The following is a 25,813-nucleotide window of genomic DNA, read 5'->3' on the forward strand; positions in this document are numbered from 1 at the left end:
CATCAAAAAGCCTCCACAGGTATCCAGACGATGCTGTGGTTGTGGCTGCATCCAGCCCACCGTCTCCTGGACTTGCCATAGGAATGAGGAGGGAGATGTCTAGGCTGGCATGTGCATACAGTGAGACAACGAATTTGACCGGATCTGTACTGTTGGAACTCAACCAGGAGTTGGGAGGGGTGCAAGTTGTAGCACTCCAAAATCTCATGACTATAGACTATCTATGGTTAAAAGAACATATGGGATGTGAACAGATCCCAGAAACGGGCTGCTTTAATTTGTCTGATGGTTCAAGTACAGTTGGACAATATCCATCATATCATAGATAAATTTTCACAAATGCCTAGGGTGCCTAAATGGTTTTCTTGGCTTCACTGGAGATGGATGGTAATTATAGATTTGCTTTGTTTATGTCACCGTATTCCTATTATGTTAATAGGTGTGTGCAAATTAGTTAGTAGTTTAAAACCTATACATACTTAAGGTACTCTACAAGAAGATATGTCAAACAATCAATCCTCCCATGTTTCCTTCATATGCTACATCTATAGCTTTTCTTCTTCCTTCCTAATTACAACCCTTAAATAGAATTCGTGCCTCATATCGAATTTACCGAGTATCATAATTCCTCCAGGTGGTAAAGATACCTCGAGACAAGTGCTGGGCATAGAAGCCACAGGGCATAAATCTGCAAAGAATTAAAAAGGTAACCTTTGCAAACAATATGGCTTCTCTCTCACTTACCAACTTGACATTTCCCTGTATGGCCCCAGGGAAGATGACTGGTTAGCCATAGATGGGTAAGATTCCTCAAGGGAGGAACAACCTAAGACAGGCACAGTCGCAGGGGGGCCATCAGGTGAGAATTTGGGGATCAACAGAGGTGAGGCTCAGAACCTCACCCCCCCTGCTTTGAGAGAAATCTTCTGCATCCGTGGATGTCTTGCTGCCCTTGTCTAGCCTGGATTAATACTTAGTCCATAGGCACACACCTGATCATCTGATCATCTACATTTGCCCTCTTACAGCACTAAACTATGTTTTCTACCTTTATCTTGCATCTACCTACCACTTCAGCATTTTATTAAAAATAAAAATAATAATAATAATAGGAGAAATGTGGGATCAACATATAAATCAAGTACAAAAATCAAATGAATATTCATATTTGACCTGATTGTTTATAGGTCATAATGCATGATCAAAACCGAAAGTTTCTGTGATGAGTGCCGTTGTACTGTTCACCATGTAAGAATTTATTCACTATGTAAGAATTCGTTCACCATGTAAGAACTTGTTCGTTATGCTTCAGAAGATTGAAGACTGACAAGAATTAGGCTTGAGATGGATTAATGATTGTACATTGAGCGTTGACCCCCCTATACTGAATTTTATTGTTGTTAACAACCATTTGATCAATAAATATGAGAGAGGCCCTCTAAAAAAAATAAAATAAAATAAAATAAAAATAAAAAAATAAAAAATAAAAAATAAAAGTAATAATAATAATAATAATAATAATAATAATAAGGGAGAAATGTGGGATTCACATATAAATCAAGTATAAAAATCAAACGAATATTCATATTTGACCTGATTGTCTGTAGTTCATAATGCGTGATCAAAACCAAAAGTTTCTGTGATGACTGCCCTTGTACTGTTCACCATTTAAGAACTTATTCACTATGTAAGAATTTGTTCACCATGTAAGAACTTGTTTGTTATGTTTCAGAAGATTGGAGACTGTTGAGAATTAGGTTTGGAGTGGATTAATGATTGTGCATTGAGTCCCCTATACAGAATTTTATTGTTGTTAACAACCATTTGATCAATAAATATGAGAGATGCCCTCTCAAAAAAAAAAAAAAAATTAACAGTTCCATAATATCACCAGGTATAAAGGCTGTTCAAATTTTTCTATTTTGTAAATGTGTTTTTAAAGTTGTTTTATTCAAATCAAAACCCAACATGCACATTACATTTAGTTGGTATGTCTCTTATCTCTTTTTTTTTTTTTTTGCTATCATTAATCTACAATTACATGAAGAACATTATGCTTACTAGGCTCCCCCCTTCACCAAGTCCCCCCCCCCCCCACATACCCCTTCACAGTCACTGTCCATCTGCGTTGTAAGATACTGTAAAATCACTACTTCTCTTCTCTGTGTTGCACAGCTCTCCCCGTGCTGCCCACGCACTATACATGCTAATCATAATGCCCTCTTTCTTTTCTCCACCCTTATCCCTCCCTTCCCACCCATAATCCCCAGTCCCTTTCCCTTTGGTAACTGTTAGTCCATTCTTGGGTTCTGTGATTCTGCTGCTGTTTTGTTCCTTCAGTTTTCCTTTGTTCTTATACTCCAAATATGAGTGAAATCATTTGGTACTTGTCTTTCTCCGCCTGGCTTATTTCACTCAGCATAATATCCTATAGCTTCATCCATGTTGTTGCGAATGGTAGGATCTGTTTTTTTCTTATGGCTGAGTAATATTCCATTGTGTATATATATCACATCTTTATCCATTCATCTACTGATGGACATATAGGTTGCTTCCATATCTTGGCTATTGTAAAAACAATGCCATTTGGAGGATGGGAACAAAATTATTCTGTTACTCCACAAAGGTTATTAAAAGTTATTTTGGGGCATAAAGGTAATAAAGCAGCACTGGCCTTACCATGTATTCAACTATCCAAAACTCTAAAGAGTAAAGCCAATAGTGCAGCGATAACCATAGGGGTGCATCTGTCTTTTTCAAACTGGACTGCTGCATTTTTAGGGCAAATTCCTGGAAGTGGAATTCCTGGGTAAAATGTTATTTCTATTTTGAGCATTGTGAGGAACCTCAATACTGCTTTCCACAATGGTTGAACTAATTTACATTCCCACCAGCAGTGTAGGAGGGTTCCCCTTTCTCCACAACCTCACCAACATTTGTTGTTGTTTGGCTTTATGATGATGGCAATCCTTACTGGTGTGAGGTGATATCTCACTGTGGTTTTAATTTGCATTTCTCTGATGATTAGCGATGTGGAGCATCTTTTCATGTGCCTGTTGGCCATCTGAATTTCTTCTTTAGAGAACTGTCTATTCAGTTCCTCTGCCCATTTTTTAATTGGATTATTTGCTTTTTGTTTGTTGAGGTGTGTGAGCTCTTTATATATTTTGGATGTCAATCCTTTATCGGATCTGTCATTTATGAATATATTCTCCCATACTGTAGGATACCTTTTTGTTCTATTGATGGTGTCCTTTGCTGTACAGGAGCTTTTTAGCTTGATATAGTCCCACTTATTCATTTTTGCTTTTGTTTCCCTTGCCTGGGGAGATATGTTCATGAAGAAGTCACTCATGTTTATGTCCATGAGATTTTTGCCTATGTTTTTTTCTAAGAGTTTTATGGTTTCATGAGTTACATTCAGGTGTTTGATCCATTTCGAATTTACTTTTGTGTATGGGGTTAGACAGTGATCCAGTTTCATTCTCTTACATGTAGCTGTCCAGTTTTGTCAGCATCATCTGTTGAAGAGACTGTCATTTCCCCATTGTATGTCCATGGCTCCTTTATCGTATATTAACTGGCCATATATGTTTTGGTTAATGTCTGGAGTCTCTATTCTGGTCCACTGGTCTGTGGCTCTGTTCTTGTGCCAGTACCAAATTGTCTTGATTACTGTAGCTTTGTAGTAGAGCTTGAAGTTGGGGAGTGAGATCCCCCCCAACTTTATTCTTCCTTCTCAGGATTGTTTGGCTATTTGGGGTCTTTGGGGGTTCCATATGAATTTTTGAACTATTTGTTCCAGTTCATTGAAGAATGCTGTTGGTAATTTGATAGGGATTGCATCGAATCTGTATACTGCTTTGGGCAGGATGGCCATTTTGACAATATTAATTCTTCCTAGCCAGGAGCATGGGATGAGTTTCCATTTGTTAGTGACCTCTTTAATTTTTCTTAAGAGTGTCTTGTAGTTTTCAGGGTATAGGTCTTTCACTTCCTTGGTTAGGTTTATTCCTAGGTATTTTATTCTTTTTGATGCTATTGTGAATGGAATTGTTTTCCTGGTTTCTCTATTAGTTCATTGTTGATGTATAGGAAAGCTACAGATTTCTGTGTTAATTTTGTATCCTGCAACTTTGCTGAACTCCGATATTAGTTCTAATAGTTTTGCAGTGGAGTCTTTAGGGTTTTTTAGGTACAATATCATGTCATCTACAAATTGTGACAGTTTGACTTCTTCTTTACCTATCTGGATTCCTTATATTTCTTTGTTTTGTCTGATTGCTGTGGCTAGGACCTTCAGTACTATGTTGAATAACAGTGGGGAGAGTGGGCATCCCTGTCTTGTTCCCGATCTCAGAGGAAAAGCTTTCAGCGTCTCGCTGTTCATTATGATGTCAGCTGTGGGTTTATAATATATGGCCTTTATTATGTGGAGGTACTTGCCCTCTATGTCCATTTTGTTGAGACTTTTTATCATGAATGGATGTTGAATTTTGTTGAATGCTTTTGCAGCATCTATGGAGATGATCATGTGGTTTTTATGCCTCTTTTTGTTGATGTGGTGAGTGATGTTGATGGGTTTTTCAATGTTGTACCATCCTTGCATCCCTGGGATGAATCCGACTTGGTCATGGTGTATGATCTTTTTGATGTATTTTTGAATTCGGTTTGCTAATATTTTGTTGAGTATTTTTCCATCTACGTTCATCAGGGATATTGGTCTGTAGTTTTCTTTTTTGGTGGGGTCTTTGCCTGGTTTTGGTATTAGGGTGATGTTGGCTTCATAGATTGAGTTTGGGAGTATTCCCTCCTCTTCTATTTTTTGTAAAACTTTAAGGAGAATGGGTGTTATGTCTTCTCTGTATGTCTGATAAAATCCAAGGTAAATCCACCTGGCCTGGGGGTTTTGTTCTTTGATTACTGCTTCAATTTCGTTGCTGGTAATTGGTCTATTTAGATTTTCTGTTTCTTTCTGGGTCAGTCTTGGAAGGTCATATTTTTCTAGGAAGTTTTCCATTTCTCCTAGGTTTTCCAGCTTGTTAGCATATAGGTTTTCATAGTATTCTCTAATAATTCTTTGTATTTCTGTGGGGTCCATCGTGATTTTTCCTTTCTCGTTTCTGATTCTGTTGATGTGTGTTGACTCTCTTTTTCCCTTAATAAGTCTGGCTAGAGGCTTATGTATTTTTTTTATTTTCTCGAAGAACCAGCTCTTGGTTTCATTGATTTATTCGATTGTTTTGTTCTTCTCAATTTTATTTATTTCTTCTCTGATCTTTATTATGTCCCTCTTTCTCCAGACCTTTGGCCTCATTTGTTCTTCTTTTTCCATTTTCGATAATTGTGATGTTAGACTATTAATTTGGGATTGTTCTTCCTTCTTTAAATATGCCTGGATTGCTATATACTTTCCTCTTAAGACTGCTTTCGCTGCGTCCCACAGAAGTTGGGGCTTTGTGTTGTTGTTCTCATTTGTTTCCACATATTGCTGGATCTCCATTTTAATTTGGTCATTGATCCATTGATTATTTAGGAGCATGTTGTTAAGCCTCCATGTGTTTGTGAGCCTTTTTGCTTTCTTTGTACAATTTATTTCTAGTTTTATACCTTTTTGGTCTGAAAAGTTGGTTGGTAAGATTTCAATCTTTTGGATTTTACTGAGGCTCTTTTTGTGGCCTAGTATGTGGTCTATTCTGGAGAATGTTCCATGTGAACTTGAGAAGAATGTATATCCTGTTGCTTTTGGATGTAGAGTTCTATAGATGTCTGTTAGGTCCATCTGCTCTAGTGTGTTGTTCAGTGACACACAGGCACTGAACTTATTTTCTGCCCGGTGGAACTTATTTTCTGCCCGGTGGATCTATCCTTTGGGGTGAGTGGTGTGTTGAAGTCTCCTACAATGAATGCATTGCAGTCTATTTCCCTCTTTAGTTCTGTTAGTATTTGCTTCACATATGCTGGTGCTCCTGTATTGGGTGCATATATATTTAGAATGGTTATATCCTCTTGTTGGACTGAGCCCTTTATCATTATGTAATATCCTTCTTTATCTCTTGTGACTTTCTTTATTTTGAAGTCTATTTTGTCTGATACTAGTATTGTAACTGTTGGCAGCCGTGCTCAGAAAATAGCGCCCAATGCAGGGCAGCCGGAAGGCCCCGAACTTCCTAATGACAAATCATCCCACACCACTAAACTACATGCTAATTGCGCCTTGGCATAAGGACCAATGAGACCCACCAAATGGTTATGCTAATAAGGCATATGGAGCCGCACCAACCAGGTCAGAGCATGAGAACTATATAAGCAAGCCTCTCCTTCCCCTCTGGGTCCTGCCCAACTCATTTGTTTCACAAAGAGCTGAAGAATAAAGCTTTCTGCAGAAGAATCCTGCTGTTGTTGCGTGCTGTTCTTGCCGGCGAGGACGGGGCACGCGACAGTAACACCTGCTTTTTTCTCTCTGCTGTTTGCATGAAATATCTTTTTCCATCCCTTGACTTTTAATCTGTGCATGTCTTTGGGTTTGAGGTAAGTCTCTTGTCAGCAGCATATAGATGGGTCTTGCTTTTTTATCCATTCTATTACTCTGTGTCTTTTGATTGCTGCATTCATTCCATTTACATTTAGGGTGATTATTGAAATATATGTACTTATTGCCATTCCAGGCTTTAGATTTTACCAAAGGTTCAAGGTTAGCTTATTTACTACCTTACTGTCTAACTTAAGTTGCTTATTGAGCTATTATAAACACAGACTGATGATTATTTCTCTCCCTTCTTATTTCTCCTCCTCCATTCTTCATATGTTGGATGTTTTGTTCTTTCCTTTTTTTAGGAGTGCTCCCATCTAGAGCAGTCCCTCTAAGATACCCTGTAGAGGTGGTTTGTGGGAGGCAAATTCCCTCAACTTTTGCTTGTCTGGGAATTGTTTAATCCCTCCTTCATATTTAAATGATAATCATGCTGGATACAGTATCCTTGGTTCAAGGCCCTTCTGTTTCATTGCATTAAATATATCATGCCATTCTCTTCTGGCCTATAAAGTTTCTGTTGAGAAGTCTGATGATAGCCTGATGGGTTTTCCTTTGTAGGTGACCTTTTTTCTCTCTCTGGCTGCCTTTAATACTCTGTCCTTGTCCTTGATCTTTGCCATTTTAATTATTATGTATCTTGGTGTTATCCTCTTTGGATCCCATCTCTCAGGAGTTCTGTGTGCCTCTGTAGTCTGAGCAACTATTTCCTCCCCCAGTTTGGGGAAGTTCTCAGCAAGTCTTCCTTCAAAGACACTTTCTATCCCCTTTTCTCTCTTCTTCTTCTTCTGGTACCCCTATAATGCAGATATTGTTCCTTTTGGATTGGTCACACAGTTCTCTTAATATTGTTTCATTCCTGGAGATCCTTTTATCTCTCTCTGCGTCAGCTTCTATGTGTTCCTGTTCTCTGGTTTCTATTCCATCAATGGCCTCTTGCATCTCATCCATTCTGCTTAGAAATCCTTCCAGAGTTTGTTTCACTTCTGTAATCTCCCTCCGGACATCTGTAATCTCCCTCCAGACGTCTGTAATCTCCCTCCGGACTTCATCCCTTAGCTCTTGCATATTTCTCTGCAGCTCTGTCAGCATATTTGTGATTTTTATTTTGAATTCTTTTTCTGGGAGACTGGTTAGGTGTGTCTCTGCAGATCCTCTCTCAGGTGTTGTCTGAACTATCTTGGACTGGACTAAATTTTTTTGCCTTTTCATGGTGATGGTGGCTGTAGGCAGGTTGCGGGTGTGTCAGCTGGGAGAAGAAAGTCCTTTCCTGCCTGCTGGATGCCTTGCCCTTCTCCGCTGCCTGTGTCGGTTACCCGCACTCCTGAAGCAGCCACTGGATTAGTCCCCTAAGCTGCTGTGGGTGTGGTCTCCTTCAGAGCAGCGCGGATCCCTGCGGGGAGTGGCAGGCATGCCAGGTGCACTCCTCCATGATAGCGGTGCCCCTGCCAGGCAGCTGTGTGCCAGCAGCGGCCTTTGGGTCTGGCCCGGGTGGCTGTGCGTTGGGCTGGGATTCCAGTCGGCTGCTGGGAATGCGCCTGCTCCCTCTGGCTCTGCTGCAGGTGCGCGTGGGGCTCTCCTGCGCAGAGCTCTACCAGGCTCCTCTGGCTCCACTGCCACCGTTGCACATGAGCTGCACCTGGGCTGTTCAGTCGCCACCACTGCGGTCTCGCACATGCCTCTCCTGGTTCCCTCTGGCGCCGTTGGCGCACGCAATCTGCTCCTGGTCCCTTCCGGTGCCACCTTCCCCAGTACACGCTGCCACTCTCTCGCTACTGGGCCGGTGTGTCGGGGTCTGCGCAGGTTGGAGGAATGACTGGCAGGCTGCTTAGTGCCATGAGGGGCTTCTGCACTGCCTCTCCAGGGTTTAGGGTGCCTAAAGTTCCCCAGGATTCCCAGCTGCTGGCTAAGTGTGCCGGGACGACTTTGTCCAGCTATGGGGTCCCTGTCTCTTTAAGACTTGCAGAAAGCACTCGCTTTTCTTTTGTCTCGGGGGTGCCGGTTGCGGGGACCTGCCCACAAGTTTTGCTTTTCTGTTTCTCTAATATCCAGCACCCCATGCACCTTGTGTCTGTGTTCCAGGAGCAGATTTCTAGAGCTGGTTGTTTAGCAGTCCTGGGCTTTCACTCCCTCCCCATTCCGACTCCTTTCTTCCCACCAGGTTCTGGGGTTGGGGGGCATTCAGGTCCCACCTGGCCGCAGCTTGTATCTTACCCCCTTCGTGTGATGTTGAGTTCTCATAGATGTAGGTGTATCCTGGCTGTTGTACTGAATCCACTGGTGTCTCTTTTAGGAATAGTTGTATTTATTGTATTTTCATAAATATGTATGTTTTGGGGAGATTTCCTCTGAACTACTCATGCCGCTATCTTCCCATCTTATCTCTTAATCTAAAGCAATTTTCATTTTTCTTTATGAATTTTGAACATTATGAATTTTGTTGAGTGCCTATCTGTGACTTTCCTTTATTCTATTTCCTTCAAATAATTGGTAAGGTTAAAACACTTGATCAGATCCTGGTTGGTTCAAGAATACTTCAGAGGCAGTGCTCATGTGCTTCCTTCAGATCTGGAAGCCCCAGAGTTCAGGTAATGTCAGTCTTGATCCATCCATTGTAAAATTTCTCAGAAGCTTTTCACCTGCAGGTTTTAGCAGCCCTTGAAGATTCTGTCTAGGTCAGGGGTTGGCAAACTTTTTGTATTAAGAGTCAGATAATAAGTATTATCAACTTTGCAGGCCATATGGTCTCTGTTACAACTATTTAACTCTGCTGTTGTAGCAGAAAAGCAACCACATATTATACATAAACAAATGGGTGTGCTGAGCTCCAATAAAAATTCATTTGCAGAACAAGTGGTAGGCCAGATTTCATCTGAGGGCCATAGTTTGTGGCCCAGATTTTATTAATTAGGGATTTAAATTTTTATTATGCCTTTTATGTTTATTATCTAGAATTCATCAATAAGGAACAACTTATCTATTATTTGTTTACCCTCATGAACAATTTATACAAGGAAAGCAGAAAAATATGCTTGATTCTTTACCTTTATTTATCAAGTTTCAAAACAATGAGTATCCTTCAAAGGAGCTGATATACATATATCATTTTGAACTCACAGATGTTAATAATTCTGATATATTTCAATCCATTACAGTCATTATTCTTTTTTGATGTTCAATTTGCACCATTTTTGCACAGCTCTTCAACTTGGCCCTGTACTTTTTAAAAACAATATACATTAGTTTTTGATACCTTCTTACTTGCCAATATTACATGTTCCAGGCTTATCTTGCACATTTTTTGTCCCCAGACTTTGACCCAGCTACTTCTCCAAAGAGCCCTCATTCCTTTTATTTTTATTCTTTTCTTTTTATTTATTTTATTAAAGTATTATCGAATACACTCTTATGAAGGTTTCACATGAAAAAACAATGTGGTTACTCGATTTACCCATATTATCAAGTCTCCACCCATACCCCAATGCAGTCACTATCCATGAGTGCAGCAAGATGCCAGAGATCTACTATGTGCCTTCTTGGTGATACACTGTTCTCCCATGAAACCCCACACCATGTATATGAAACATAATACCCCTTAGTCCCCTTCTCCCTCCCTCCCCACCCACCCTCCAACCCCCCTTCCCTTTGGTAACCACTAGTTCATTCTTGGAGTCTCTTAGTCTGCTGCCATTTTGTTCCTTCAGTTTTGCTTCATTGCTATACTCCACAGATGAGGGAAATTATTTGGCATTTGTCTTTCTCCGCCTGGCTTATTTCACTGGGCGTAATGTCCTCCAGCTCCATCCATGTTGTTGCAAATGGTAGGATTTATTTCGTTCTTATGGCTGAATAGTATTCCATTGTATATATATATACCACATCTTATTTATCCATTCATCTATAGATGGACACTTAGGTTGCTTCCATATCTTGGCTATTGTAAAAAGTGCTGTGATAAACATAGGAGGGCATATGTCTTTTTGAATCTGAGAAATTGTATTCTTTGGGTATATTCCAAGGAGTGGGAATCCAGGGTCAAATAGTATTTCTATTTTTAGTTTTTTGAGGAACCTCCCTATTGCTTTCCACAATGGTTGAACTAGCTTACATTCCCACCAGCAGGGTAGGAGGGTTCCCCTTTCTCGGCATCCTCGCCAGCATTTGTTGTTCTTAGTCTTTTCGATGCTGGCCATCCTTACTGGTGTGAGGTGATATCTCATTGTGGTTTTAATTTGCATTTCTCTGATGAATAGTGATGTGGAGCATCTTTTCATGTGTCTGTTGGCCATCTGAATTTCTTCTTTGGAGAACTGTCTCTTCATGTCATCTGCCCATTTGTTAATCAGGTTATTTGCTTTTTGGGTGTTGAGGCATGTAAGTTCTTTATATATTTTGGATGTTAACCCCTTGTCAGATATGTCACTTACAAATATATTCTCCCATACTGTAGGATGCCTTTTGTTTTGTTGATGATGTCCTTTGCCGTACAAAAACTTTTTAGTTTAATGTAGTCCCATGAGTTCATTTTTGCTTTTGTTTCCCTTTCTCGAGGAGATGGGTTCAGGAAGAAGTTACTCACGCTTATTTTCAGATGTTTGCCTATGTTGTCTTCTAAGAGTTTTATGGTTTCACGACTTTCATTCAAGTCTTTAATCCATTTCGAGTTTTCTTTGGTGTATGGGGTTAAACAATAATCCAGTTTCATTCTCTTGCATGTAGCTGTCCAGTTTTGCCAACACCAGCTGTTGAAGAGACTGTCATTTCCCCACTGTATGTCCATGTGCATTCCTCTTCTCTAATTTGTATTTCATTTATCGTCTCCTCCACTGTATCTGATCTGCTTTTATAACCTTCCATTATCTGTTTAATTTCTGATACTGTATTCTGTAATGATTGGATCTTCGACCAGAATTCATTCCTGAGTTCTTGAATATTTTTCTGTACCTCCATGAGCATGTTTATGATTTTTATTTTGAAATCTCTTTCAGGAAGATTCATGAGGTCAATTTCATTTGACTCTCCCTCTGCTGTATTTATGATTTTGCTTTGAACCAGGTCCCTTTGATGTTTCATATTTGTATGTGGCACCCCTAGTGTCCAGAAGCTCTATTCTGTGGAGATGCTCAGCCCCTGGAGCAATGTCAGGGATTGCAGCGGAGCGGTGTTGGTGCCTGCGGGGAGGAAAGAGCTGTTTCCTGCTTTCTGGCTGCTATGCTTGTCTCCACTGCCAGAACTAGTGGGCCAAACACATAGGTATAAGCCTCTATGCTTTGCGTTTGTAGCTGCTGTTGGCGGGGCTTCCCTCTGGCTGGTCGAACACCAAGGCAGAGTTTGCTGGTTTACAAGTCAGGTGTGGGCTGGCTGGGAGGAAGGTGCAGCAGGCTGTGTATCATGGACAGAGGCCTTGGAGCTGCGTAGCCAGCCAAGAGGCTGGAACACCTGAAGATCATGAAATTTCCCAACCTGCTGGGCAGGGTGCAGTTGGACAATTTTGTCTACCTGTCCTTTCTCCTGAGCAGTAAGCTCTGTGCAATCCTTGACCCTTTAGCAGTCCTCTCACTGATAGGAAGTCTCTCAGACTGCCTGCCTTTCTTTTGTCCCAGAGCAGCTGGATATGGATCCCCGTTTTCCACAAGTGGCTGGAATCTCAGTCTCTCCAGGTATTCTACCTGTCTTAGCTTTCCAATACCCCCAATCACCAAAGCACCATGTAACGTAGGTTTGCACCCCAGAGAGATCTCCAGAGCTAGGTGTTCAGCAGTCGCAGGTCTCCTCTCTCTCCCTGCTCTGTTTCTCTTTCTCCCACCAGTGAGCTGTGGTGGGGGAAGGGCTTAGATGCTGCCAGGCCACTGCTTTGGTATATTATCCTGTTCCATGAGGTTTATTCTTTTCTCCAGGTGTATGCAGTCTGATGCAGCCCTCTTTCTTGTTGCTCTTTCAGGATTAGTTGTATTAATTATATTTTCATATTATATATGAAGTTTTAGGAGGAAGCCTCTGTCTCACCTCTCATGCCACCATCTTTGATGTCAATCCTCCTCATTCCTTTTAGTGGGAAGTGGTATTCAGAGATCGTAATCTTGGTACTCATTGCACTGAGTTGTTTCTATGCCTTTTCAAAGGGAGAAGGGCTAGCAAATACTTTCTTTTAAAAGAAAAGCATATGAATCCACATAAGCACCTCAAATTCAAATGTAAGATCATAAGGTTTTTACTTAACCCCTTTAGTATTAGATTTGAATCTGTTTTATACTGAAAATTTTGGTCTTGTCGTTAACATATTACTGATTTGCTTTATCTAACTCCATAAATATATGTGCATGTGTGCATAAAGCAGTTTCAAAATAATACCAAAATTATTAATAACATTAGTTCCAGAACAGTTTATAACTGTTTTGCAATTCATTTTCAACTTAGGATATATCTCAACAGAGACACAAATTATGTTGTAAAGCTGACTAAAGTAATTCTTCTCTATGGTTAACCCTCCAACATTATATATTTAAGTATATTTGTTTCACTTTCTTTTTGTTTTTATGATTTACTGTTTCTCTTGAAATTTAATACTGTATTAAAATACATATAAAATATTTCTATGTTTCTATAACCAGTTATAAAATAATATTTGGAGAAGTTCAGTTGTTATCTCCGTGCTATCCCCCAATCTCTTCCTCTTCTGTGTAGATAAGCATTTCTACTAGCTTTTATTATGCTTTTTAAAATACATAATTGTAATATTTTTAAAACTATAACAAAAAATTATCCCCTTTGTATATGAAAGATAGCATACAGTATTCTGCCCCTTACTTTTTGCATTTAATACTTCCTAGAGATGTTCCATGGCAATATATGGAATGTCTTCATTCCTTTGATACAGTTGCATAGTATTCCATTATGTGCATACTCCATAGTTTATTCAGTAAGTCCCCCTATTGGATCATTTCCAATACTTTGCTATTACAAATAGCTTCTATAAATAACCTTGTACATATGTCCATTTATATTTTTCCATTGTATCTTTGTGATAGAAATAGCATTGCAAGATCAGTAGGTTAATGTGCATGCAATCTTGCTTGATATTACCAAATTCACTTCCATGGGGCTGCACCATGTCACCTCAACAATAACTCCGAAGTTACGAAAACAGGGTTCAATTTTCTAACTTATATGTGTGTTTTAATAATACACAAATGTATTTAATTTTAAGCAAGACATTATTATGATATAGGATAGAGAAGCATTTGGAAGACAAAAAAAAAGTATGGAATTAGGGAAAAGAACAGAGCAAAATTTCAGGAGTAAGAAAGGTAGGTGCTACTTGCATGGAATAGGAACTGTCTAATTTGAATGAATACTAAGGAAAAGGATAAGTCCTAAACTACCAAACAAAAAGTCAGCTGATTTTTACTGTGGCTTGTATTAACTACATGGTTTTGCTTTTTGTTTAAAACCTGAAGAACACTAAAAATTAAAGTGTTTATCTAGTATCAAGCATGTTCTAAGCTATGGCTTATAAAGTTGTTAAATGACATTCCCAAAGGAAATCATTAGCAATACATTTTTGCTGGAATGACTTTCATCTTTGTTGGTTCCAAGTGGGCATTTTAAACAAAAAACTTCATCATATACTTTTGTAGATAGCTTTCAAAGGTATGATGGAAGAAACAGAATCTGTTTATATAATAAGCAGTAGGTATTAAAATACAGAGAAAACTCATTTTGCTTTTAGTTCAGAATAAATTATTCATTTTTAAAATACTGATTTTTATACCACTCTGGTGTTTTATGATCATTATTACTTTGTAACACCATAATCTGAATCACTGAGAGTACAAATCCAAAATGGAGGCAAGAAAAAAGTGATGGCATGAATCAGAGCCTGTCCAGCTGATTTAAGATATCCACAACCTTAGAGGAATCAGTACACACCACTTCTCAGTTTTGGAAAATATTTAAAGTTATGACAGCAACTTATAAATTCCCCTTTTCTCATCACTTTTCTAACACCAAGGAAGGGGAAAAATATGTATGGTTGTATACTTAATTTAAAAAATATCATACAACATAAAGGTTTGTTAGTCTGAAGATCCCCAAATCTTCCTTACCTTTCATTCTGACTGCCCTTGTACTGAATGTGATTCGCCATATGCTGTTCGAAGTAGTACTCCTCCAAGTTAAGCAGGAGCAAGGAAAATCTAAATTTGGAAAAACAAAACAAAACCTCATGCTTATTTTTTATGAAGTATAAGAATAAGAGAATGTAAGAAAAAATATAAAGCAGAATATTTAGAGCATTAATTACCAAAGTGTTTTTCCATTCATCAAGTCAACAAATACTTATTAAGTGTACATTATATATCAGGTACTCCTTTCTACCCACTGGAGAGAAGGCAACAGACAGACCTGTCAGGCTGTCCCTAAAATAATGTAAATTAAAAAATTGTTTACCAGGTGGATTTATTATTCCTTTACAGAAACCCCAATTTTCACTAAATAAAACATTCTTACCTGAGCAAAGCATGGAGCTTTTCTAGCTACAGAGTTTCCATCCTCTGTCTCCCCTGACTGACACGCTGGGTGTCCTCACCTCGCCTTTCCTACCCCACGCCCCACTCCAATGTCATGTACTCCCACAAGGCCATGTGCCTCTGAGAGGCAGACATTCCCCTGTAATAACCAATCTAATGCTTTGTACACAACGAGTGTTTAATAAATAAGTAAACTGAACTAAATGGGATTGAAACATAGATCTTTTAAAGTTTTAAGTGTAACTTAAAAAAATAAAAGCTAATAAGCAACAGTATTAATTTAGTAGTATGGCCACAGAAGCACATTTATGGCAAAGAACTGAAAGGAAGTGCTCTGTGGTGAGGACCAGGGACACCAATGGCATCTAGATTTACGGGGAAAAGGCTTCACGGAAAGTGAAGGACTTCAGATGGGTCTTGACTTCTGGTGTGCTGGAGGAAGATACTTGGATTGAATATGGCAAATGTTTTATTTCTGCACCCTCTGGAAATGTCACTAAAATGTATACAAAAATATTTTTTAATGTTAAAACCACAGAACAAAGAAAATTGGAGAGACAAAAAAGCAGATGAGATATTATCAACAAATGTGCCAGAAATGGAAAGCAGATGGGAGAAATGAGCAGTGATCAGAAACCAGAATAGGGAATGTCTCCAGAAAAGGTTCCAGGTAGGAGAGAACCAAGTCAAGTCACAGGACTTCCAGAAGGTTCCAAACTGCAGGTATCAGGTAACAAGAAGGCAGGGATGAAGCATGGTGAGGAATATTAAAAGTCTGCATGACGTCAGTAGCCCAGATTCTTCCCCTGATGGTTATTCCTGCCTCAGTCTGGCGCATGCGTTTTTCTATACAAAAATTTACACCAAGCACACTGGGGAACAGGGCTATGGCAAGAAAAGAGGGTGATTAAACAAAGAGCAGAAACACATATACCAATCCAAGCAGAAGTCTGCTGAATTATTTTGGAAAAAACTAGATAGCCCTAGAGAAAAAAAATACATGCACACTAGTGTATCTGAAAGAGCCAGGTCTCTACAACGTCATCCATAGTGAGCCCAATAGAAAAGGCCTGTCCACAGGGACATAGAATTACATATTTCACACTTAAATGGGCAAGCCAAGATCACCAGCCTGTAACAAGAAAGAACTAGACCAAAACAAGCAGCAGAAACCAACTTGAAGGACTAGAGACAATGCAGAGAACAGAAGGTCAAATGACTATAATTAATATCCTTACCAAGAAGAAATTACATCCAGAGCATAGAAGATACTGCTCATTACAAAAAAATTCTGAACCAAAACAAATAAATAAGTAACTCATAAATTAACAACAATGACAGCAGGAACCACCTTTACATAATAGGTGACTTTTATTGACCTGGTATACATTTTTAAATCCTTGAACAAGAATTACTCATAGGCTAAAATTCCAGAGCTCAATGTAAATGCTCACTCTTAATACTTATTCTCAATTTCAACACAATCACAAGAGTTGGGATTACCAGGAACAGTCCTTTAATGCATCATAATTTCCTGGAAGGTTGAAATAATAGAGTTACTTACTATTTACTTGCCCCTTATTTTTAGCTTATGTCTTAATGACTCAAAACCCTCTGCTTGGGCTGGAGTTATACAAACCATCCTTCTCCCTCTTGATCTCCCCACTCCTCCTCTTAGAGAGTAAAGCAAAATAAGCATTCTTCAAAAAGACAATGGCATAATTTTATTGCTGTGAAGCACAAGCAATCTTCATAGATTATCACCTCTTCTGTGAATTATTAAAATATAATCCTATCCTTAAAATTGTTAAAATGTCCACACTGCCCAAAGTGATCTACATATATCAGTGCAATCCCTAACAAAATATCAATGGCACTTACTGTAGAATAGAAAAAAAATTCTAAAATTTATATTGAATTAAATAAATAGCCAAAATAGTCAAGAAAGAAAAATATAGCTAGAAGTCTAACAGTTCCTGATTTCAAAACATATTATAAAGCTACAGTAATCAAACATGTGGTACAAGCATAAACACACACCAGTGGAACAGAATAGAGAACTTAGAAATAAATCCTTGTGTATATGGTCAAATGATTTTTGACAAGGGTTCCAAGGCCACACACAATGGGAAAAGTCTCTTCACCAAATGGTGATGGGAAAACTGCACAGCCATGTGCAAAAGAATGAAGTTGGATCCTTACTTTACACCATATACAAAATTTAACTCAATAAAGACCTAAATATAAAACCAGGAACTATAAAACTCCTAGAAGAAAACACAAGGGGAACGTTTCATGACATTGGATTTGGCAATGATTTCTTGGCTATGACACCAAAGTCATAGGCAAAAAGCCAAAATAGATAAACATGATTATGTTAAACGTAAAAACTTCTGTGTAGCAAAGAAAACAGTCAACAGAAAGAGATAACAACCTACAGAACTGGAGAAAATATTTGCAAATCATTTGTCTGATAAGGAGTTAATATCTTTAATATATAAAGAACTCTTACAGCTCAACAACAATTTAACCCAATTAAAAAAATGGTCCAAAGATTTGAACAGACATTTGTCTGAAGAAGATATATAAATGGCCAAAAAATACATGAAAAGATACTCAACATCAGTAATCATCAGGAAAATGCAAATCAAAACCACAATATCACTGCACACGCTATTAAAAAAAAAAAAGAAAAGAACAAATGCTGGTGAGAATGTGGAAAAATTAGAACCATTGTATATTGTTGGTGGAATTGTAAAATGGTACAGCTATAATGGAAAACAGTATAGAGCTTCCTCAAAAAATTAAAAACAGAACTACCAGCAGTCCCACTTCTGGGGTATATATCCAAAAGACTGAAAACAGGATGAGGATGTCCAAGAGATATTTGCACATTCATGTTCACTGCAGCATTATTCACAATAGCCAAGAGGTAGAAGCAACTCAAATGTCCACTGACAGATGGAATGAAGAAAATGTGGTATATACATACAATGGAATATTACCCAGCCTTTAAAAAGGAAATCCTGTGATATGCTTACAATATGGACAAACCATTCTGCTAGGTGAAATAAGCCAGTCACAAAAGATGAAAAGCAAATTATTCCACTTACATGAAGTATCTAAAGTAATCAAACTCTTACTAAGAGAAAACAGCATGATGGTTGCCAGGGGCTGGGGGTAGGAGAAAAATTGGAGTTGTTCAGAGAGTTTCAGTTTCCCAGGTGAAAAAATTTTGGAGATCTTTTGGACAATAATATGAACATAGTCAACACTTAAGATGGTACATCTTATTTGTTTTATACCACAATAAAAAAAATAATCATATCAACTACTATAGAACTAGGAAATGAATTCAACTTGGTAAATGAATTATATCCTCCTTAATATACCAATATGCATATTTTGTAAGAAATGTAAAAACAGATGGTGAAGGGATATAACTAAATCATATTATTAAAAATTAAAGGATCAGGAACTTAGATTCTGTTAATTTTTTTATTTTTGCTGAAGAATCCATTTATACCCGCTTTAAAGATTTTGTATGTAAAAATTATTACAATAAAGTTTCATGGTGTTTTGAATGATGATTTTCAAACTACGGTCTATAATAAGGTAAAAGTTTCCAGACTTAAAAAAAAATTAAAATTGCTTTTATAATCTTATAATCTCACTCACTAGCATTGTATCAGCCTGTAAATCTCTCTTTAGGAGATTCCTGGCCCTGCCCCTGGTTTTCCTCAGCTTAATACATCTTTACAGAAAGGTGGTGGTACTCTTTTTAGATAATTTACTCTAAAAAGCAACTTAACTTCCTAAAAAGATTCTGCCTCATCGTCATCTCACCTAAACTTTAAAGCATACTGTTCAACACTAATCAGCAACATAAAATAAATTCACTGGAGGCAGCCCGCAGCATAACCTTGCATTCATGCCCACTCAACATTAACTCTGTGTGGATGAATAGTATTTATATTGGAGCCAGAAGATTTTGCTAGTCAATTATTTCTCCAGATTGGAGATTGAAGCAGGCCTCACTGTGGTGCGGAGGCTGCACCATAGGCTTAGAGGGCGACAATGCCATGATGCCTCAGTGATGTGCACACAGGCAGAGCAAAGGGCCCAGGTGTCGGGTTTCTGCCATCTCTACTCTGCACACCCCAGCACTACCTTGGATAAAGCTAGACTGTAGTGACCCCATCACCTAGAGAGTTGGTTTAACTAAAGTAGGCATTTTTGTAAGCTTCTTTAAATGGCTTCTGAAACAAGGACAACATTAAGAAAAGTGTTGAACAGCCAAGGTCAAGAACACCACTGAAACCTCCTCGGGTGGTACATTTGATAGCAACCTCTGAATAGGCATTCGAACAAATACTCCACATTTACTATTTTAACTTCTCTTTTCTCAATTCTGCTATTAAGATACCACAAAAACAAATCCTATGCTTTGCCAAAGTTCACATGAACTAAATACTGCATCTCCCTGAACTACCAGTCAGAACTCTATCAAAAACGGTTAGCATGGTATGACTTCATAGGGAATTCACGCTGGAGACTGGTGACAACAGCTTCTAGATTATAAATAATCTGTCTGATGTAGAATTAGCACTAAACCTACTTTTTTGCTCATGTGTTCTTTCTGCACCTTTCAAAGTTCCTAGATCACTGAAACAATTCTGTGGTTCCAAACTCAAACTCTTCCAGACACGTAAGCACATGGGTGCCCTTTAAATCTGCACCCATTTTCTGAAAGGTTATTCTGTCACTTTCAGTCTGATGCTCCACATCATTAACAAAGGACAAAGAAAGAGCTACTTTCTCTGTCATAAATCATTTAACATACTGGGCTGGCCCTGGGCAGCAGCCTTTAAACACAACTTCAGGAGGCTTAGAATTGTTTTAATCTATAGTGCATTTTTAAAGGCCACCACTCATTTGGTGTTTTAATTTTCATAGTGCTAATTGTGCGGGTCTGTTAAATCCTTTTAATCTGTCCTTGGCTGGTGACCTTCTTGCTTATATTTTTAAAAATATAAACTCGGAGGAACACTACCTATATAACCATCTATGTTTATTTGCTTGTCTGATTTTCTGTAACTCTTCACCAAAGAACATTTACATAGGATGTTCTGAATTATATTTCTGATAGTTTGGCAAACTTTCTGGATCAATAACACCTAACTATTTTTCTCTTGAAACTTTAAATATATGCCTTCTGAAAAATATAGATTCTATGTATGACAGATCCTTCCTAATCCCACTAGGCCTCAACAATAAATAACTTGATAGGATTACTTTTCCTGAAGGTTGCTGTTATTACTGCTTGGTTTATGGATTTGTCTTTAATATTCAGAGTTTTGTAAAGTTCTCAAGTTCTCTGCCTTAAGATAAATGAAAACTTCAACAACAGAGGCCAAAGAACTATAATTATATCTCACTAAGCATTGGTTAAGTAAGGCCGCCCATCATTTTCTGTATTGCTACTTCCTGTTTTCGTCTCTATCAGGTACACACCCACGCAGGTAGCCTGTGAGGGAAGAACGCATTTCTGTTATCTCTGTTCCTCTTTCCAAGGAGTTCTCTGAGTTTCTCTCTCTGGCTCATGGATTCCCTGCAGATGCCTGTCGCCTGGACATTCAGAGCCCAGTGCCTCATCTCCTAGCAGGTCCTTTTCAATAGCTCTGCCATTTGTCAGCACCAGATTCTCATTGTCAGTCCCATCTTAACAAGCTGCAGTGATAGCTAAAACACACATTAATCCTCTTTCGGAATAAAATTGGACTCCTTTTATTATCCATATTCTGCACATTTGTATTGAGCATCTGAGTGACTATCATTTCTAGTACTCAAACCAATTGTTTTTTCATGTAAATTACTAGTCCCTCCTCCCCTGGAGTAGCATTTCATCCCATGCCTGTTGTCCTCCACTGTAACCAATTTCCCTACTTCATCTGGCCTTTGGATCCCTTCTCTTGGGAGTAAGGTTAAAGCTGTCTCTTATCACTCAGCCAGGCTCTAGGAAATTCCACTCTGCTCTGAATATGTGAGATGCAGTCACTTCCTGTGGCAGGATGGTTCAGGTATAGAAATTCCTTTTACTGACACCACCCATAAAGCCAGTTGTTTCTATTTGCAAGTCTCATCTGTCTATGAGAACAAATGGTAACAATATCACCTGTGCTCTCAAAGTCTTTCAATTTCCTAAAGGATGATGCTTCCACAAGCCTTTTCTATACTATCAAGAAGACAAACAAAGAAGTGTAGCATGAAGGAACTAAATGAACAAATAAAGGGACAAGATGAATGCTAATTACTATTCTCTAGAACAGTGCTTCTCAAACTATACACAATCACCTATGATTCTTGTTAACATACAGATTCTGGTGCAGTAGATCTGGGGTGGTGAGATTCTGCATTTTCTAACCAGCTGCCAGGCAATGCTAACACTGCTGGCCCAGATCACACTTTGAGTAACGAGGTTCTAGTATCTACATAAACCAGGCTTTGATTATTCCTGAACCATTCTGAATTTCAGAGATACCATAAAAATGAGCACTGGCCTATCTTTAAAAACAGAAGCAGCATATTATGGTGGGAAAGGGGCTGGACTTGGATCAGAGAATATTGTTCTAGCCTTAATTCAGCAGTGACTTGGCAGTTGGACTTTTAGTCAAATCACATTACTTACTTAGGGCTCAATTACAAAACTGAGTAGAGGAAGCCAGATTATATTACCTCAAAAGCCCTTCTTAACTAGTGGATTTATAGAAATCAGCAGGAATCCTCTTTCAGGCATTATTGTAGTTTTGAAGTCAAAGAAACAATCTCAATACAGATCCTCTAAAACTGCTGGATAAATATGAAAAACTCTTTTCAAACGCTTGGCTGAGGTGATGGAAAAGTAAGGGAAAGTCTTAGAAGAGAGAAGTTAGCAGGCACAGGACAGTCTTTTCTCCTGGTAGCTTTGAACAATGCTGAGTAATAAAGAGCCTGAAATCTTTAGGGCCATGTGGCCTGATGGGACAATCATTGTGAGGGATGTGGAAAAAGCTAAGATGCCTAAAGGTACCAGCTTTCCAGGGAGGAAATAAAAACCACCCACATGACCTTCCCTACAGGGAGAGAGTGGTCTTTACTCTGGGCTGGGGGCAAAATAAGTCTCCCTTGAGTATCTGGAAACCACAAGCCTGCTTGGACACACTTTTGGGAATTCACACTACCTGTTTAGCCCAACAAAACTCAAGACAAACCAATTTGGTGTCTCCTGCCAACCCAGGCAGAAATAAATGCAAATACTTTATGGAAACATTCACTTTAAATCCAGGCCTGCCAGAATTCCCAAGGATAAGCTTCCAAGGAACAAGAGCCCACAATCAAAAATCTAAAAAGAAAGTGAGGAAATAAAATTATTAAAGGAGGGTCAACACAAACAACCAAATACTTAATCAAACCTGTCAAGGCCACAGATAACTTATTTTCTGTATCTGATCATGCCAATAGATAAGTTTAAAGAAAGAGAAAGACATCAAAAGTGTAACAAAGGAACAGATTTTCAACAAGAATGACCAGTCATAAATGACCCAAATAGAACAGAAATTTCAAAATATATTTGTAATTAAAATTCAAACTAATGGGAGAGACAGCAAATTAGGCAACTAGAGAAAAAATCAGTAAATTGTAAAATGGAATTAAATAACGCACAATGAAGCACAGAAATATAAAGATAGATACTGAAGAGTCATGAGACATTTAAAAATGGAGAGAATCAGTTAGCATGGCCAACAACGAAAAGACAAGGAACAACAAATGCCAGTGAGGATGGAGAGGAAGGGGAACCCTCCTACACTGCTGGTGGAAATGTAAATTAGTTCAACCATTGTGAAAAGCAGTATGGAGGATCCTCAAAAAACTAAAAATAGAGATACCATTTGAACCAAGAATTCCACTCCTAGGAATTTACCCAAAGAAAGATCTCAGATTCAAAAAGACATATGCACCCCTATGTTTATCGCAGCACTATTTACAATAACCAAGATATGGAAGCAACCTAAGTGTCCATCAGTAGATGCATGGATAAAGAAGAGGTGGTACATATACACAATGGAATATTATTCAGCCATAAGAAGAAAAAAAATCCTACCATTTGCAACAACATGAATGGAGCTAGAGGGCATTATGCTCACTGAAATAAGCCAGGTGGAGAAACACAAGAACCAAATGATTTCCCTCATTTGTGGAGTAAAATGACAAAGAAAAACTGAAGGAACAAAACAGCAGCAGACTCACAGACTCCAAGAAGAGACTAGTGGTTACCAAAGGGGAAGGGTGGGGGAGGGTGGCTGGGGAGAGAGGGAGAAGGTAATAGAGGGGTATTATGATTACTACACATGGTGTGGGGGGTGGTCACAGGGAAGACAGTGTAGCACACAGAAGACAAGTAGTGACGCTGTGGCATCTTACTACACTGACGGACAGTGACTTCAATGGGGTATTGTGGGGGGGACTTGATAATATAGGTGAAGGTAGTAACCACAGTGTTTTTCATGTGAAACCTTCATAAGAGTGTTTATAAATGATACGTTAATAAAAAAAAACCTTAAAAAAAAAAAGGCAATATTCCAGGAACTAAAGGCCTTAACTCCAAATTTTCCAAAACTATTTCAGCTTTAAGAAAGAACACCTGGTAGATAAAAAGAAATCTCTCTATATAGACAAACAGCAAAACACTACAAGGAAGTGATCTTGAAAGCAGCCAGAGAAAAGACAGATTGCTTACAAAGAATAATTCGAGTTGAAAAATACGGGTTTGTTGTAGGCTGTGCTCTCAGAAAAGAAGGCAGTCTCTTGCAAAGTTCTATGGAAAACCTGCTATGGCCTCATGTTAAAGGCAACAGTTCTGGTCAACCCACAAGGCTTGGACCCTGTCCTTAACTACACCAGAGAGGGCAGGGGTGAGTCCCTAACCGTGAACACGAGGACAACAAATCCTGCCCCTATCCTGTCATTATCCTACAGACTCAAGTGCAAGGCTTAGACAGCCCCAGTCAAGCCAGGGAAGAGGTGAGACCAACCCACTCTTGCAAACTCAAGTTGGGTGCGGTAAGCCAAAGTTCCATCCAGTGTAGCGCTACTGTATCCTGGCTGCTGGTCTCTCCATGCAATGCAGGTTTCTCCTGGAATCTGAAGCCTGACCTGCCAGGTACCTAGGTGCTACACAAGCAGGGCATGGCACATCTGTTACTAACTTTTGCTCTGTTGAGTTTTCTCCACTGAATGCTGCTCCAGCAAGTCTGGTACATATTCCCTGGCCATTTGCCTTTGTGTGTACAACCTTCTAAATGCTGAGTAAAGTATACATCTAACAAAAATGATTTCTAAAAAAAGAGCAACGTAAGGACATGTTTGGACAGACAAAAGCAAACATAATTTACTACCATCAGACCCTTAGGAGGGGACTCCTAGAGGGTATTTTTCAGAAAAGAGAAAACAATTCCATAGGGAAGATATATATGCAAAAGGAATGGTGAACCAAGATAGTTGTAAATATGCAAGTAAAACTATACAATCATTAACTAGACCTTTATAATGTCTCATTTGTAGATTTAAATATTGGATTAAAAATACAGATTAAAAACACTGGACAATAACAGATTATAATGTCAGATGGGATAACAGGTTTCTAAGTAGAGTAGGGTTTTTAAGTATTCTAAGGCCTTTATATAGTTAGGGAGTAGGGTAAAGCAAATGATTAGCTTCAGACTTTAAGTTGGAGTATAAATATTAAAATTTCAAGGGTAAGCACTAGAAAAACAAACAGAACAGAGACCTTCCATACTTCTCAGGAAAAATGAAAGGGAACAGGGGTCTTAGTTAATCCAAATGAAGGACAAAAGATAAAATTAAAGAACAATATTAAAAAAATAAATCCAAATAAATGTGTACTAATAATAAATGTAAATGGACTAATCTGTCAAGAAAAAATTGTCAGAATGAATTATTAAAAAGCCTAGCTATAAGCTGTTTATAAGAAACAGACCTAAAACCTAAGGTCACCGAAAAAAGAAAAAGAAAAGGAGGAAAAATTTCATATAATGCAAATAACCAAAAGAAATCTTAATATTAGACAAAATAGAAAAAAAGGGATGATTAGAAGTAGGCCATTATATATTGATGAGATAGCTAATTCACTAAGAAGATAGCAATTCTAAATTATACAGACTTAAATAACACACCCAAAAATATATATAGCAAAGAGTGATAGAAATACAAGGCAAAATGTGCAGCATGAAACATCTCCCAGTAACTGATAAATTAATCAGAAAAATTTCATTAAGGAAACAGATCTAAACATAATTAACAAGCTTAGTGTTATAAATACATATATAGAATATTGTACCAATATTAATGTACATCTACTTTCAACCTCACATCAGACAGTTGTGAGAAATGACTACACATGAAGTCATAATACATAAATCCACAGAACTAGGATTATACAGACTTTATTCACTGAACACAGGTTAAAAAATAAAAAAGATAATTTTCAAAATCTATGAGTTAGAAATATTAAGACACAATTCAGAACATCTGATGGGTAAAAAATGAAATTGCAGTGATATTTAGAAAAAAATTAAGCAGTGAATTCAATAAATGCTCATTCCTATTTTATATCATTTAAAAAACATTTTTAAATGAAAATCATATAGCAAAAACATTTAAAATCCATTTATGAGTAGATCCTGTGTCCTCTTAA

The 25,813-nt window shown here is 38.2% G+C and overlaps 1 protein-coding gene across 4 annotated transcripts in view; it reads right to left on the reverse strand.

Moving 5' to 3' along the window:
- NSMAF (neutral sphingomyelinase activation associated factor) overlaps positions 1 to 25,813 on the reverse strand; it is an 81,545-nt gene that overhangs the window by 50,558 nt on the left and 5,174 nt on the right. For all 4 annotated transcript variants that reach the window (XM_073229565.1, XM_036997996.2, XM_073229566.1 and 1 more), the window contains exon 2: positions 14,638 to 14,727. In XM_073229565.1, coding sequence (XP_073085666.1) covers positions 14,638 to 14,727 — 90 coding nt within the window. The remainder of the gene's footprint in view (positions 1 to 14,637; positions 14,728 to 25,813) is intronic.

The sequence above is a fragment of the Manis javanica genome, chromosome 2 (assembly GCF_040802235.1).
Source record: "Manis javanica isolate MJ-LG chromosome 2, MJ_LKY, whole genome shotgun sequence".
In the NCBI taxonomy this organism is placed as follows: Eukaryota; Metazoa; Chordata; class Mammalia; order Pholidota; family Manidae; genus Manis; species Manis javanica.